The sequence below is a fragment of the Typopeltis vanoorti genome, chromosome 8, assembly GCF_054136105.1.
Source record: "Typopeltis vanoorti isolate ZY-2024b chromosome 8, IOZ_Tvanoo_1.0, whole genome shotgun sequence".
In the NCBI taxonomy this organism is placed as follows: domain Eukaryota; kingdom Metazoa; phylum Arthropoda; class Arachnida; order Uropygi; family Thelyphonidae; genus Typopeltis; species Typopeltis vanoorti.
Genome location: NC_143556.1, coordinates 12,086,376 through 12,104,368, shown reverse-complemented (window position 1 = coordinate 12,104,368; position 17,993 = coordinate 12,086,376). Strand labels below are relative to the sequence as shown.

Sequence of the window (17,993 nt, the reverse complement as noted above, 5' to 3'; positions counted from 1 at the left end):
AATTACTCTGGATTTAGAGAAAGATGTTGAAAGTTTATTTTTCACTTGGTTAGAGTATAATAAATTTAGTTTAATCCTTTATCCAAGTGTGAGCAAACAAAGTTTGCACCTGAAAGTATCTTCAGGACTGGGGTAAGGTGGTACAACACCAGGGCACTCCTTGCAAAGGTGGAACAAGCTACCAACACTCCTATCTCAGTATCTCCCATATCCCTTGCGGATATGTCTAATGTTATGCATTAAGGGAAGGGCCACAACCCAGACTAGTTTCGACCTTTATTGAGATCTCTTCAGTGGGAGCCAGGCCCAAGTGGAGATACCAGGCAGAAGCATTAGCAGGTCATCTCTACCTATAGGAGATGTGTTTTGCATTATGGGAGATACCGAGATAGGAGTGTTGGTAGCTTGTTCCACCTTTGCAAGGAGTGCCCTGGTGTTGTACCACCTTACCCCAGTCCTGAAGATACTTTCAGGTGCAAACTTTGTTCGCTCACACTTGGATAAAGGATTAAACTAAATTTATTATACTCTAACCAAGTGAAAAATAAACTTTCAACATCTTTCTCTAAATCCAGAGTAATTTATTAAAAAAGGGTGGCACACCATTTGGCAACTCCTACTCCTATAGGTAGAGATGACCTGCTAATGCTTCTGCCTGGTATCTCCACTTGGGCATGGCTCCCACTGAAGAGACCTCAATAAAGGTCGAAACTAGTCTGGGTTGTGGCCCTTTCCTTAATGCATAACATTAGACATATCTGCAAGGAGATGTGTTTTGCATTATGGGAGATACTGAAATAGGAGTGTTGGTAGCTTGTTCCACCTTTGCAAGGAGTGCTCTGGTGTTGTACTACCTTAACTTAGTCCTGAAGATACTTTCAGGCACAAACTTTGTTTGCTCACACTTGGATAAAGGATTAAACTAAATTTATTATACTCTAACCAAGTGAAAAATTAACTTTCTACATACAGATGCGAACAAGCATTTTCATCAATGAAAGCGGTTAAGAACAAACTACGGTCACGCCTGACTGATTCAAATTTGAAAAACTGTTTGATGCTTTCTGTAACTGATTTAACTCCAAACATTACAAGCTTAGCAAAAGCAAAGCAATTTCAAAAGTCTCAATAAAATAATTAATGTTTATCTTGTCTTTATATGAAGTTCGTTTATTTACAACTGCTAAAAGTGTCTATATTACCATATATATAATAAATCATTTATGCATAACTGTTCAATATATCCATATACCGTATTTTAAAAGGTCTGAAAAGTGGTATAAGTTTGAATGGCGCATCTTAACTAAAAAATGAAAAAAACTGACGCTTGAACTATAAAAGGTTGGCCACCCTTGCCTTAGATAATACACTTATACCTGACTCCAATACTTCAGCAGATGGACAATGTCAGTGATGTGATATGACTTGGAAGCAACTGAGAAAACATGATAAAAAAATGTTACGTTTTGAGAATCAATATAATATAAAGAAATTATATATTTTGGGAAAAATATTTTTCAAAAAATCTGTCTTTCTCTCTTTCCAAGTTTTGATATCCAAAGTGAATGGTTCAAATTTTGCATATTCCATCATTAGGTACAAAATAAGCCAATTACTGCAGTTGGTAACTGGTTTATTTTACATTACCATAAAAAAATAAAAATAAAATAATAAATAATGCAAATAAAATATGTTACAGTGTTGCAAATAGCTAGTTACTTTGTGTTATGCCTGAGCACTCTTTAAATATTTTTTTTATAATGCCTGTGTATCCTATCTTCTTATTGATCGTATTTTATTATGGCAAAATCAGTCAATCAACAAAGGTTTTTAATGACCAGCATGCCTCAATAGATGCAATAAGTGAGGTAATATTAAAAATATATATTCATGACTGAAAAGTGCTATCAAATTGGCATTACATAAATAAACTCTTCTGATTTTGTTTTGCTCATCATCTAAAAATTCTCACTCACCATGGATGAGCAGATGAGCATAAGGAATATTCTGCAACTCCTGACAGATGAAAAATCAGGATCCTCAATAAAGAGGATATGCCTGACATGATTCATAAGGTTAGGAAGGATGCAAAATTCAGATTCTTCTCATGCCATGTAGTGAGTGAATGGAACAAACTGCCAGTGGATACTGAGTGCATCTTCAATGAATATTTTCAAAGAGAAGTAAGATAATACCTAGGCAATGCATGACCTACAAAGGACTCTCCCTCAATGCATCTCAGACTCTCTGGAGGCACCCACATAATAATCTAACTCACTATTACTGACCAAAGTTGCATAGTTAGAATGCTTTGATAAAGAAATTCATTATAACAAGATATTCAACTACAAGAACTAGGAGTTTAATGTAGCACCATGTTTCAGAACAAACATATGCATGTATATGTTTATGTAAACATACACAAGTTTACATATACTTCATGTATATGTAAACATACACAAGAAAAAAAGTCATTGATTACAACTGTTGACAATGATATCTTCAAACCAGTCTAAGATAAAAGGGCTAGCACACAATTTAAAATAGGAAGTGATGATTACCATCTAGGTTTGAGTAGACAAGTTATTGCAAGGAAATGCCAAACTAGTAAGAAAGCTTCAAAGAAAATTACAAATGAACATCTTATAGATGTAAACTACAGAGTGAAATATATAAACATTAAAGAGTGAACTAAATTGAAAACAAGACTCAATTTTGGACGCCCAGCAATGAAATCTGTAAGCGATGCATGTAAGCAATGTTATCTGCAAGCATGGAAAAACAAGAACTCCTATGACCAATCTACTTATACACAGAGGCTATGGACTTCATATCAATTGCCTTGATACCCCATAATGCAAAAAAGATTACAGAAAAGGTTCACTACCCAGACTGAAACCAATCTTTATTGAGGTTTCATCTGTAGGAGCTAGACCCAAGAAGATACCAAGATTATCATCTTGAGTCTACAAAAAATATATGCACAAGTTTTACATTTTCCATATAAAAATTAAAAGTGTTCACCTTATTGTTAAATACTCTGGAAGAGAGACAGTTGTGGAAAGTTTTCATACTTAGTTACAGTGTGTATTATATTTGACAAGAAATTATATTCTTGTTTTAATCCTATATCTAAGCATAAGCATGAAGCAACTTCATGATTATGGAAATTTTAGAGAAGTAAGAGAAAGTAAAAGAAAGCATCACCACACAGCAAACAGTTGAACAGTTTGAGATAAGGATTGGGTGTGAGACACCAGTTATTATTAATATTATGTGTGTATTCCATCCACAAAAAAAAAAGTTCTATATCTGTAATATACAGTAGTGCTATATGTAGGCATTATCTAAGGGAATTAGATAATGCCTACCTATTATCCTGAATTATCTAAGGGTATTAGATAATTCAGAAGCCTTACTCTAAAGACCAAACATGGAATGCATGAAGTGCTATTTTCAAGATACTTCAGGTCTGGCCTCACACATCACACAACAAAAATTGTCTACTACATAAAGACTTGCACAAAACATCCATACCATAGTGGGATTTAAAAAAATTCACATTCAACTTGATGGAGAACAGGTACACTATCCATTCAGCCAACTAGACCAGCGGTCTGGACTTCTTATAAAGATATTTAATGAGTGGATTATGAAATGATTACAAGGGAAGGAATAAGATTATAAGAATTTTGCATCACAGACAACAGTTTTACTATTATCAAAATGTTCTGATATACCTGAGCAAAATTTAAAGCATTGTATAAGACTGCTGAAAAGCTAGACTACCATATATACGTGAAGTTAAGAATTTTATATACCTGAGAACAAATGTTGATAGCACAGGTGGAACAAAGTTATAACACAAAGATTGATAAAAAGCAAATTCTGCTTTCAGAAAGATTTAAAAATATGCAGAAATCATCCAAATATCATAACAAAACCAAAATAAGAATCTTCACTGTTATTAACATAACAATTAATATAATAATTTCACAAAAGAAGTGTGTATAAACTGAAAATAATTTGGTCGTAATGTATAACAAATGAAGTTATATAAACATACCAGGCAAAAATAAATAAATAATAAAATAAAATAAAATTAAACAGAATGGGCGAGGAAAGATTAGCAAAACAAGTGTTCTCTGCCAGGTTGGTAGCAAAACGACCCAGAGGAAGACCAAGATATAGGTGGATTGATACGGTACAAAGTGCTTTTGATGATAGAAATATAAGATCTGATAATGTTGGAGTCTTGACAAGTAACAGACTGATTTGGAGGAAAATTGTAGATAGGAAATTAATAATCATGTAATTTTTTTCATGTAGTACTATCATATCCTGTACACCCCTTGAGGGTACATGGCAGGAATTTGATGATGATGATGATAAAATAAAATACTGCTAGTGAAATAAAAATGTCCTACTTTGGCCAAACAGGCAGAACAACAAATATCAGGATTTCAGAACACAAAGACTACATCCAGTTTCACCAGTACAGCTGCTCTGGGCTGGCAGACCATGCCTTAGATACCCACCATAGAATTCGTTGGAAGAAAACAAAAATAATACACTGCATCAAGTTTAAATACGAAAGATTGTTCAAGGAATCTTCAGCAGCTCTAAAAAACGTTCCTAACCTCAACAAATTTGGGTGCATGAAACTACCCCAAATTTGGGAGACTTACATTTTGAGACCTTCAGCCCAACTGCCAAGACAACCAAATTAGCCAGGCAGAGGGCACCATTAGGACTTTAGGAACAATATTAGTTTCTTGCTTTCTTCCTCATTTGCTTTTGTTAGTGCCTGTGTGCACATACCATATCTTTATGTTCCTGAAGATGGCAACGTGACGTTGCCGAAATATAGAAGTTATTTATTAAAGTTACCTTTAATTAATATACTTTATATGCGTTGTTAATTCCGTAAACTAATTACCAGTTAAGAAATAAAAATGATATAGATGGAAGTGGATTAGCCATGTACTGAGAATGGACAGAGAAATGTCAAGAGTAGCTTTGATATGGATCCCAAAAAAGAGGCAGGAAGTCAGAAAGTAAAATGGCAAAGAATGACAGAGAAAGCCAGTATGATGAAAAAGATAAAGAGAGGCAGAATTATTATGACAGACACAGTTAATCAGACAAAGTAGATCTTGGCTAATGTACTACTCAGGGTACAAAGATAATAAGTAGGTAGGTAAGATACATTGCCTCCACATCAAATTAGCCTCCTCAAAGTGTATAAACTCAAAACAACATGCACTCCTTTTATCAAATAACAGTCCTTACTGCAGTCTATTAAATCTAAATATAGTTCAATGAAACTGAGCAAATATTGAAGCATGTCTGAAATAGAGTACCACAGACTCATGGCTACAGCTCTTTCATGATGTGCTATTGACAACAAATGAAAAAGCATCAAATATTCTGCAGCGGTTTAGAAATCTTTACACTTCTGCTACGGTGAGATAGAAATCTTGAATCTACAGAAATTATGTTAAATCCTTCTGAATTGCAACAAAACATTCATTCAACTACTTTGCAAAGCAGAGCTGGCATCCATTCATTATAAAAGATAGTACCTACATAGAACTGTTTAAAATGACCAAACTCCTGCCTAATAATATATATTTGTTAACACCAGTGATATTTATGTACTGTTTTCCATGAAGAGGTTCTCATCCGATTTTGTATAATAATATAATAGAGTTATTATATTATTTATTATTATTTATTTATTCTGTAATGTGCTATTATTTATTCTGTAATAAGAATAAATGATTATACAGAAATCATGTTCAATCCAAGTTTAAATCCTTCTGATTGGTACAAAACATTCAACTTTGCAAGACAGAGCTGAACTCATTCATAATACAAGGTAATACCTACAAAGCTGTTTAAAATTACCAGAATCCTGTTTAATACTATATTTGTTACACCGTGACATTTATGGAACATTTTTTCGCCAGAACCTCTTATACATTGTAAGCCCAAAGAAGACCTCTGTAATAAGGATGAAACTAGCTATTCATGTAAATATACATAAGTGTATTCTGTTGTTGTTTCCTTCTGACATTAATCACAAGCTATTCTTTACACACAATCATTTGTGTGTGTAAAATCTCCCTAGAAAGATAATAAAACCATTCATACATTGAATTCATTGCAGAAAAGGAAATAATTTTCAAAAACTGTTTCATACATTATCGCCTGAAAGCGAATTAACTTTTTTGGTTCAGAGAAAGTCCATATACCAGAAGATAAATTATGTTACAGAAATGTGCAAAGTTATGTGAATTTCTATCATTCATTTCTCCAGAACAATCCATGTCCTTTCAATCCATAAACATGAGACATACAAAATTAGCCTTTCTTCTAAGTTACAATGCATTCATTAATTAACAAAATAACAATTGGGGGGGGGGGGGGAGATACATTACAACAAATATTTCAAACAGATAAATAGTGCTTCACAGTATAACACCAAGAGAAAAATATGAGTCATTTACTGAACTTTCTTAATTACAATTACTTAATTATATTTTCCTCTTGGTGTTGTTTATACTGTAAAGCACTGTTATGAGAAATCCAACTGCTGTTCTCTTGTAAAACATGTTTCTCAAAGAAATTGCATACATCCTAAAACTTTCAATCATTCCTTCATTCTCTCCTTCCCTCTTTTTTTTCTAGTTAAAAAACAAGATTATTTTCTTTCACCAAAATGAGTACATTACTTGTCTCCTATAAGAATTAATTATTATGGGCAAACTGGTTAGTCTGAAATGAGATGTGAACACAGACTATGTCTAATTTCAAAACATGGAATGTCAGGATTAGCTGACCATAACAAATACTACCTACCACATGGCAAGATATGCCATTTCATCATAATTTCTATAAATTTAAGATTCCAAGAGTCTTATGAAGTCTTTCTACATTAGCCAAAGCAGAACAAGAATACCTATGCCAATTTCTTGCATTTGGGATACAGTTATCTGAAAATCTAACATCTGAGTATATACATATTGCTAATAATATTTATACTTCATTGCTTTTTCTCCCCTTTTACCTTCACTTAAAGAGAAAGAGGTGTGTGTGTGTGTGTGTGCATGTGTGCACATGCCTCAGATGATCAACCATGCCCCCCCCCCCCCTTGTTCTCTCCCCACCATCCATATAACAAAAAAATTTCATCAGTTGATATCCTATAACACTCATTCAAAAGTTTATAGACCTATATCATATCACCCCTCTTTTTCCTGTTAATCAGAGTCTGTAATCCACATACAATCTGTGCTCATAATCTAAATCCTATAATCCGGATATAATCTTTTTAATTCTTCTTTACAACCTTTCCACAGCTTCTTTATACCCTTGGAACCCAGGAGACCAAATCTGCACACAATAATCCAGGTGTGGTCTTATCAAGGCCATATAAAGAGGCAAAATGACTCATCCTTAGATGTCAAGGTTCACTTAAACATCCTAATTATTCGCTCAGTTGTATTTGAAACTATTGCTATGTGATCTTTGAACTTCAAATTCCTATCCACCATTATGCCAAGTTCACTAGCCTCATCAGTTTCTTGTAGCATAACCACACTAACATGGCTGGCCGAAATCTCACGCCAAAGTGCATAACTTTACACTTACTGGCATTAAGCACACCCCAACTTAACATCACTACAGTTAAAGATCGGTACTATCAACATAAGAAGCCTGAATGGCAGAGAATTGGAGCTAGTTGAGGAATTACATAAGTACCAGATCAACATAATAGGGGTGACCGAAACAAAAAAGACAAAAACTGGCAAGATCTTTCTCAGCAATAAATACAAAATGTTATATTCAGAAAATGACAATCAAGGAAAAGAAGGAGCAGCCATAGTATTCAACACAAAATAAGAGGCTAATCTTTTTGAATCGCAGGCAGTCTCAAGTAGAGTGGGCAAATATCAGAATGGGAAACTGGACAATGAGACTTATTTCTGCCTATGCTCCCAAAGAAGATTCTACTAAGGTAGAAGTGGAGGGATTTTTTGATGCTTTAGAGAAAGCAACTGATGAAAAATGAAAAGTTGGTCCTTGTTGGGGATCTAAATAGCAGAGTAGGAAATGATTGTCAGCTATACAAAAATATTTTGTAAAAATTTGAGAAAAGAGCAAACCTAATAATAGTAAACACATGTTGGATTTCTGCTCAGGACATGGACTGGTTATTTCTAACACAATGTTCCAACATAAAAATGTTCACAAATTCACATGGAGAGAAGAGGCAAGGAATAAGAAAAGTCTCATTAACTATGTTATTGTTGATAGTGATATTTTCTTCCTGGTGCAGGACACCAGAGTGTACAGAGGATTTGAAATTGGAAGTGATCACTATTTAGTCTTGAGCAGGATAAAATTGAATTTCATATTGAAAAGAATAACATGTAAGAATGTTTTGAAGCAAATAAAAGTTGAGCAGCTCTCAGATGTGAACTGTAGACTCAAATACACAAAGATTATTGAAGAAAAAATGAAAGAGTTTGAGAACAGCAACCAAACCTTGGAGATTCAATGGCAAGCCTTGAAGAAAACCCTGATTGATTTAGCCAGAGAGGCATGTGGTAAGGTTGTCTGTAAGGACAGAAAAATCAGAACTCCATGGTGGACAGAGGAAGTTAAATAGGCAGTGAAGGAAAAGAAGAAAGAATATCAAAAGTTCCTGGCAAATAAGTCAGCTTGTGCTTTAGAGAATACAGAGACAAATGTAAGAAAACTAAACACTGTGTAAAACTAGCTAAACAAAAGTCATCGGAGGACTTTGGCAAGAACATAGAAAATAAATATCAAGAAAGTAGTAAAAAGGTTGTTGAAGAAGCTTAGGAATAGAGGAAAGAGTGCTGTAAAAGGAGTTAGAGATGATAAAGGTGACATGAAAATGGGAGAAAAAGATATCCTTGAAGTATGGAGTAATTACTTCGAAAAATTGCTAAATGAAACAAGCAGTGATAACGGAGTGGTAAAAAACACTCAACAGGCATACAGTCAGGAATACATAGCCATACTTGAAATAGAAAAAGCCACCCAAGGCATGAAATGTGGAAAGGCAGCAGGAGTAGATGATATTTGACCAGAAATGCTGAAGTATGGTGGAATAAAAGTCTTACAGTGGCTGCACTGCATAGTTCACAAGGCCTGGACAGAAGGCCGAATTCTTGATGATTGGAGTAGAGCTCTAATAGTACCCATATACAAAAAGGGAAATAAAACTGAATGTGAGAATTTCAGAGGAATTTCCCTACTGAGTGTTCCTGGCAAGATTTATGCTAGTATACTTGAGAAACAGTTGAGAAGAATTGTGGAAGAAAAGCTTGGTGAAGGACAAGCTGGATTCAGACAAATAGAGGCTGTCAGGATCAGATCTTCAATTTACGACAAATAGTTGAGAAAGCATGGGAATATAACAAAGATCTGTATTTAAGTTTTGTTGATCTGTAAAGGCATATGACAAGGTTCCAAGAGAGAGAAGCTATTCAACACGCTACAGTTATATGGTGTCAATGGGGTATTATATCAAGCAATGCTTAGTCTTTATTTGAGTTGTAAGTCAGCAGTTAGAATTGAAGGAAGTACAGGAAGACGGTTTAATGTTAAATCTGGTGTGAGACAAGGATGTACATTATCCCCTCTGTTATTCATTATCTATATGGATCACATTATGAAGGAAAGTGGTATTAAACCTGATATCAAAATTGGAGATGTTAATGTCAGCGCTTTGCTTTATGCAGATGATGTTATACTTCTAAATAAATCCGCTACAAGTCTGCAAGATTCTCTGACTAAATTGAATAGCTGTTGTAATAGATATGGTATGAAGGTCAGCAATAAAAAGACAAAGACAATGAAAATAGGCAGAATCATTGAAAATGTCAACTGTGTTTTGAACGGAGAACCTGTGGAACAAGTAAAACTTTTCAGCTACTTAGGCCCGATTTTTAGTGAAGATGATAAATTAAATATGGATATAAACAGAATCAACAAAGCTGGTATGGTAGGAAGTCAATTGAATAAATTCATATGGAATAAGAGAAAAATTAGTCGGAACACTAAGTTAGCTGTATACAAGATATGAGATATGAGAGTCCTGAGAATGATTAGGGGTGTGAATAGATGGCATCAATGGCAATATCATATTAAAAACAAATATATTAGGAAATAACTTCACACTGCAGCATCCAGGAATGCATTAGCAGAGGTAATCTCAGGTGGTATGGTCACTTAAACAGAATGGGCAAGGAAAGATTAGCAAAACAAGTGTTCTCTGCCAAGTTGGCAGGAAAACGACCCAGAGTAAGACCAAGATATAAGTGGATTGATAAAAGTGCCTTAGACGATAGAAATATAAGATCTGATAATGTTGGAGTCTTGACAAGTAACAGACTGATTTGGAGGAAAATTGTAAATAGGAAGTTAGTAATGATGTAAAGTTTTCATGTAGTACTATCATATCCTGTACACCCCTTGAGGGTACATGTCGGAATTTGATGATTGAAGAACAATGGTACCCCAAGGACTGAACCCTGAGGTACACATCTGGTCATTTTATATATGACAGATTCCCACCCATCATACACCACTTTTTTAATATCTGTCTGTCAACCATCCACTGGTCCAAGTCAAGAGTTTATATTCCAATCCCATATTCTCCAGTTTATGTAACAAGCTTTCGTGTGGTATCCTATCAAATGCCTTAGCAAAATCCTAATTATCAGTGTATCCATTCTTTTTATCCAACTCTGCTGTAACATAGTTATAAAATATGAGCAAATTGCTAAAACATGATCGTCCTTTAGTAAACCCATGCTGCTACTTGCAGAGTATAGCATGTTTGTCTACCCATTTCTCTATGCGAGTTCTTACCAACTTCTCTAAAATCTTCACTACCAACACTAGAGATACTGATAGGTCAGAAGTTAGACACATCAGTTTTTGCACCACCACCATTGTACAATGGAACTATCATACATATCTTCCATTCCTGTGGTATCATTCCTGAGCTGAGACTCAAGTTATATAAAAAGGCTTAGCCAATTCAGCTGAACACTGCTTTAGCAAACATGCTGATATTCCATCTGTCCCTACTGACAATTTCTTGTCCAGGTTATGCAACAGCTCTTCAACCTCATTTTCATGCACTTCTAACTATTCATCGAATGTAGCAGAAGCACTGTGCACCATGTTACATACACCTGGTTGATATACCTTGGCAAACTAAGCACTCATTTACTGAACAATCTCATTAGCTTCTGACACTAGAGTACCATCTATATTCAATAAAGTTATTCTTCCACATTTATTCATTCTTTCTTTTGCTTGTGGCATAACAATAAAATTCTTTTGGATTTCCTTTAGCTTGTATAGTCAATTTCTTTTCATACTCTGATTTAGCTTTCTGCACAATAGTCTTATTTTTCTGGCATGAGCTTAATATATTTCATAACTTCTCTTTTTATTGTCATGATATTCTTTCCAAATCATCTTCTTGTGGATCTTTTGCTTAATAAAGTTGCAGATCCATTTCACTCCCAACCTATTTATTCTTTGAACACTAGGGATACATTCAGATACCATCTCTCATTTAAGCACTTTTTCAAAGATTACTATGCACTTCTGACATTCTCCCATTCAGTAGATGATACTTAACTGATAATGATCTTGTGTGGTAACAGGTTTCTTGTATGCTCCAAAAATGATATAATTACTTAGCTCAGAGATCTTCACAACAATTTCCAGCCAATGGCTACAGCCCATATAAAATAGATAAAATACTGCATGCAACCCCCATCCCTGCTGCAACCAATACACAGAATCACATTAAAACCACTATTCCACATATTAAAGGGGCACCAGAAAAAATAGCCAAAGTTCTCTGCAAATGTGATCTCCATGCTGCTTTCATTCAGCAAGGCTACTTTCATCCATCATTCCAAAAGATCAACTTCAAGGAATTTGGGCAGCACTTTAGCCTACTTTGGACAGACTGGTAGATCAGTTAACATCTGCCTTGAAGAATATAAAAATACATCTACAAATACATCTGTAGGGCAAGTCAGGATTGGCAGACCATGTTCTGGATACTCCTTCACATAGGATTAATTTATTATAGGTCTGATTCTTTTTAGAATCAGCATCAGCTATGAAGACACTCTCCCAACCTCAACAAGTATGGTTGCATTAATTTGCCAAAGATCTGGGAGACTGTCATTTTGAGACCTGGCAGCATGACTCTCCTAATGAACTTTTTTGGAATTGGATGTAGTCCTTGTGTTCAGATATCCTGATATTGGCTGTCCTGCCTGTTTGGTCATAGTAGGACAGTTTGCAACTACAAGGGACCTGGTATACTGCAGGCAGGTCTAGGGGAAGTATTAAAACCAGTTAACCACAACCCCACTTTATAGTGGGGATTACTCTAAATCTATCACCATTCCATATATCTAGGGCACACCCAAAAAATTAACAAAAATCCTAAAAAAATATGACCTCACAACTAGTTACAAAATCACATAAGAAATTGGCATCTTATCCACTTCACCAAAAACCAGCCACTTTCCCTAGACCTACCTGGAATATACCAGGTCCCTTGCAGTTGCAAACTGTCCTACTATGGCCAAAGAGGGAGGACAGCTAATATCAGGATATCCAAACACTAGGACTACATCTGGTTCCACCAATACATCCATTCAGGACTTGCTGACCATGCATTGGACACCCACCACAGAATAAGCTGGAAGGCCACTTTATTACACTGCAGTAAGTACAAGTATGAAAGATTATTCCTTGAATCAGCCTCAACTCTGAAAAACTTCCCAAACCTCAACAAATTTGGGTGCATGAGAATGACCCAAACTTGGGAAGCTTACAATCTACGATCACCAACCCAACAACCAAGCCAGCCTGATTGGCTGAGTGGTTAGCATATTCGCTCTCTGGCTGCAGGCTCAAATTCCACCATGGGCATGGATGTTTGTGATTGTCTGTGAAAATACTAGTGGTGGTAGTGGTCAGCAGTAGATGGTGTTGGTGTAGATGCAGGTGGTGGCAGAGACAGAGCTGTAGATCAAGTGCCCTCCCTTGATGAGTCCATGGACTCCCTGGAGGTGTCATGTAATAATAATAATAAAGCCAAGACAATTTAGCCCGCTGTGGGGTGGCACCTTTTAAGATTCTACCAACTTCAGTTACTTTTCTTCAGCCTCATTTGCTTAGTATGAGTGCCTGCGTGCACATATCATTGTTTTGTGATCCCTGAAGATGGCAATGTAACATACCCGAAATATAGGTAGTTAAAGTTTTTATAATTAATAATTTAGTTTACATTGTCAATTCCTAAAAAATTAGAAGTAGCTCAAAACTAAATGGTGATTACTTCCCATTTCAAACCCACTGTATACTTGTATCCTGAAAGTGTAAAGATATCACCATTCAAAACAACATAGTAAATGACTTTTTTTTGTAATTCCATGTAAATTTGTGATGACTAGTTCGTGTCCTGAAACAGAAATCCAAAAGGTACTTACCCTAATTATTATCTTTGCCCTTTTCTCCAAATTTTCCCAACACATTTCTATGTTTGATATTCATCTCCTACCCTGCTGTTTAGATCTCTGGATCTCCAACAAGGATGAGCTTTTTCATTTTCTTTATATCAGCTGCCCTCTGTAATGACTCGGAAAAATTTCTCTTCTTTAGTGAAACCTTTTGTTGGACCACAGGCACAAATAAGTCTCACTATCCAATTCCCATCTTGATGTTTGCCTACATCACTACTGAATATTGTCTGAAATATAAGATTATTTTCAGGGAAGTGTTGTAGACTATATCTACTCCTTCTTTTGCCTCATCATAATTACCTAAATATAACATCTTGTAGTTGCTATTTAGAAAAATCTCATTTGTTTTTGTCTTCATTTCCATAACACCAATTATATCAACATGGCACTTCTCCAATTCTTCTGCTAGTCCCACTTCATTTCTGCAGATACTCTTATGTTTAGGGTGGCTACCTTGAATTTTGCTTGAATGTCAAGTTTGAGTACATTCCAGTAACTGAACCATCATCATGGAGTAATAGTTAGTGGAGAGATAGCTGAGCACTTTCCTATTTCCACCAGAGTTCTCAAATAAAGGTTCTTCAGGAACTCCCTGGGACCAGATCTGTCATTATTTCTTTTAACTACATCTCACTCATTGGAAATGGGTACAGAATGAGTTGAGGATTTGACAGGCTAAACCCATATAAGCAGTCTGGTGTACCTCTCCTGACATGCAATGACATGCTATAGGTTTTGCAACCTCTCATGTGGCATTGAGTAAAGCAGCAAAATCCTGACAGCTAACAAGACAGGAGAGGGAAAGAGAAATAAGGAAGAGAGATTATAATGTATTTCTAGAACATAGCCTTGGCCAACAAGTGATTTAAAATAACAGATCACAACAATCAGAAACAAGTAAATACTCAGTAATGAAGCTGGTTGATAGTTTAATATTATGGCAAGCTAGTTAAGGCCATAAGGCAACATCTACAAATTGCAGATCAGCATGGTGGGATCAACTTTTGTAAGGAGGGGAAGAATCATTAACATTGTATGAAATGTACTAACAAATTATATATGAACTGCAGCCAGATGGAGAAAAATTTTCAGATTAAATGGGAAGCGGAGAGAAATGGTCTAAATGACAGACTAACAACAAAGTGTCTGTTTAAATGGCAAAGTGAATAATGATTATTCTAAAATATATAAAACTAAGTCATCATCCTCATTTTCTAAGGTGTCATCAAATGACCAGCCTGGTTGGCTGAGTCGTTAGAGTATCTGCTATCCAACCAACAGGCTGTGGATTCAAATCCCATCATTGGCATGGATATTCACAATGAAATGGATCACATTATGCATCACTTGACCAAGCACCTAATTGATGTTTTGGAGATTAGTTTGCCATCTGACATATAATGATGTAACCTACCTATAAAATAATTGAGACCGAGCAGGAGTCTATAGCTTCACAGTTTTGTTCTGTTAGTTCCAACAGTAACTCGATTTTTAATGAGACAGTAAAGTTTAAAGCTTTTTTTCCAAAAACATCAATTTAGCACTTGGTCAAGTGATGCATAACACCGTCCAATTTCATCTCCTGATGCGAGACCATTGTCCCACTTATTGGAGGCCTGAAGTGGCTTGAAAAAGTTCTGTGTTTGGTCTATAGAGTAAGGTTCCTGGACCAAATAAAAAAAAATAAATGAAAAATACAAAATCAATTTAAAAATATACATATTTTTTAAAAAAAAAAAAATCTCAAACCACCCAAGGTACGAATGTATTACAGGTTCACAAATAAACCTTTCATGGGTGATTACACTAATTACACTACCAGAGATTACACTAATCCAATTTTACTTCATTACTAGCTTCCTATTAACAATATATACATTATGCTGGCATGACATAAGATAAAACAGATATGCACATTTAAGATTAAATTTTTTTAAAAAACAAAAAAATTCTAAAAACTACTCACATTGCTTGTATCAGGATAAGAGAGTCTATGATTTCTAATCATATCCTACATGAGAAAGTGAGTTATTATTAAGTATGATAGATTTTTTTTTATTTGTTATGCCCATTAATTACAACAGTATCAGTATTTAATATAATATTTAACACGGTATAATCTTCTTCCTTATATATGACTTTACAAGTAAACTGGCTTTATCATCTACCATCCAGAGCTATATCTCTGATGGGAATCAGATAATTCACTCTTATATATATATATATATATATATATATATATAGAATAATAGAATACAAAGAATGTTGAACAAGATGAAATATCACTCTTTAAAAGAACTTTAATCCCAAATCTTTATTGACATAAATACAGAGTGTCCAGGCTAGAGGTATCAAAAATAACGGCTTATAATGCGAAGAAGAAATTGGATATGTAAGAACTAAAATAATAAAAAAACTTGGATAACTAATGAGATGATTTCTCTAATGGGAAAAAAAGAAGAAAATGGAAAAATAAAGACACCCCAGAAGGGAAAATACAATATAGAATCCTGAATGACAAATTGAGAAGGGAAGCAGAAAGAAGTAAAGAAGATTGGCTTAAAAAACAATGTGAAGAAATGGAAAATTATGAGAAAGAGGGAAGGGTATGATCTTTTGTACGAAAAAGCAAGAAGCATGAATCACAAAAGAAATGGAATTTGAGCTAGAGGCATAGAAAATAAGAATGGGAAAATCATAACTGAAAAAGATAAAATCCTAATGAGATGGAAAGAATACATTGAAGATCTATATGACAAGAAAAATAGACCAAATGAGTTGCCATTAGAAGAAATAAAGAAGGTAAATGAAGATGATCTAGGCCCAGAGATTTTGAAGACAGTTCAAAAGAATAAAAAGAAGAAAGGGAAACCAGATCGGTTATATTCTGAGAGGATATGGAATCATCAGAGATGACATCGAAGGAAAAATAGATGGAAAAAGATCCAGAGGAAGAGTAAGGAAAACAATGCTAGATGACATGCTGAATTGAGACAGGTACACAACCTTAAGCGAGAAGGCTCATAACAGAAGAGAGTGGAAGGAAAGTTTTTGCTACTAAGAGAAGAACCTGCTCATTTGCAGAATACTTAAGAAGAAGAAGAATGCTAAAACCACTCATAGTAAATCTCTCCAAGATTCTTGTCACATTTTCAAGGTCACTAGAGTGCATGTGTAGTTGCACATGCATAAACACAGCGTAAGAATGGCTATTGCCTCAGTCAAGATGTGGACACCATAGGGTAAGGTGCAACGTGTGTGATTGGTTAGCTGAATTTAAATCAGTTACATGTGTTCAGCAGTGTGCACAACAGGAATGGAAAATGTGGATCCTCCCAATCAAATTCCATTCTTCAGTGGGATAAGACTCTAAAAGAGAAGGGAAGTTTGGTTTCACAAATTGGGAAACACCCAAAAAAGTGTGACTGATGAGACTGTGGATCGGGTGCATACATCATTCTCTAGGAGTCCACATAAGTCAATTAGACACGCTCGTTCAACAGTTAATGGCATTTCACTTATCTCTCTGTTTGAATGTGTGCAAACTTCCAACACCTTCTTCACAAGATGATCACCACTTGAGAAATGATTTCACTGCTGAGATGATCAGCAGTATCAATGAGCAATCCAGTTATCTTGATCTGTTGTAATTCAGTGATGAATCAACCTTTCACATTTGCAAGAAAGTTAACAGACACAATTGGTGCATTTGGGGGTACTGAGAATCCTCACCAAGTAATCGAAAATGAAAGGGACACACCAAAAATCAATGCCCAATTAGGAGTGCATAAAAATGGCACCATTAGACCCCCCCCCCCATAGTGCACAGTGATGGGGCACAGTTACCTTGACATGTTGCAGATCTTTGCTGTTCCACAGATCCCCCCAGGTTTCACGTTTCAGTGAGGTGGTGCTCCACCACACTTCGATTGAGATGTTACTACATTTTTGAACGAGACATTTCCTGGACGTAAAATTGGAAGAGGAAGCCCTACTGCCCGGCCACCATTTGACTTTTTTGCATGGAGCTTTATTAAAAACTCCATGTACCAGAGAAGAGTTTGAGATTTGGATAACTTGAAACAGTGTGTCGTTACAGCAGTTGCTCTATTAATGCCTTAGATCAGGGATTCTCAACCTATGGTATGTGTACCACTAGTGGTACGTGAGCCACTGCCTTACTGGTACATCTAATATCTTGAATTAAATATAGTGGTACGCCACTAGAAAAGGTTGAGAACTCCTGCCTTAGATGATGGAAAACACTTGAGTATTGTTTTGACATCTGTCGAGCTAAAAAGGTACCCACATTGAACTTTACTAACCTTCATAAAAACTTGGTGAGTTGCTAACAAAAAAAATTATTTTAATAAATCTTATAAATGCTGA

At 35.3% G+C, this 17,993-nt stretch overlaps 1 protein-coding gene across 1 annotated transcript in view; it reads right to left on the bottom strand.

Annotated features, from left to right (window-relative positions):
* The window catches only part of LOC150103736 (E3 ubiquitin-protein ligase COP1-like), a 405,850-nt gene that overhangs the window by 227,300 nt on the left and 160,557 nt on the right, over positions 1-17,993 (bottom strand). Inside the window, exon 8 of the mRNA XM_090396516.1 lies at positions 15,571-15,615. Coding sequence (XP_090252642.1) covers positions 15,571-15,615 — 45 coding nt within the window. The remainder of the gene's footprint in view (positions 1-15,570; positions 15,616-17,993) is intronic.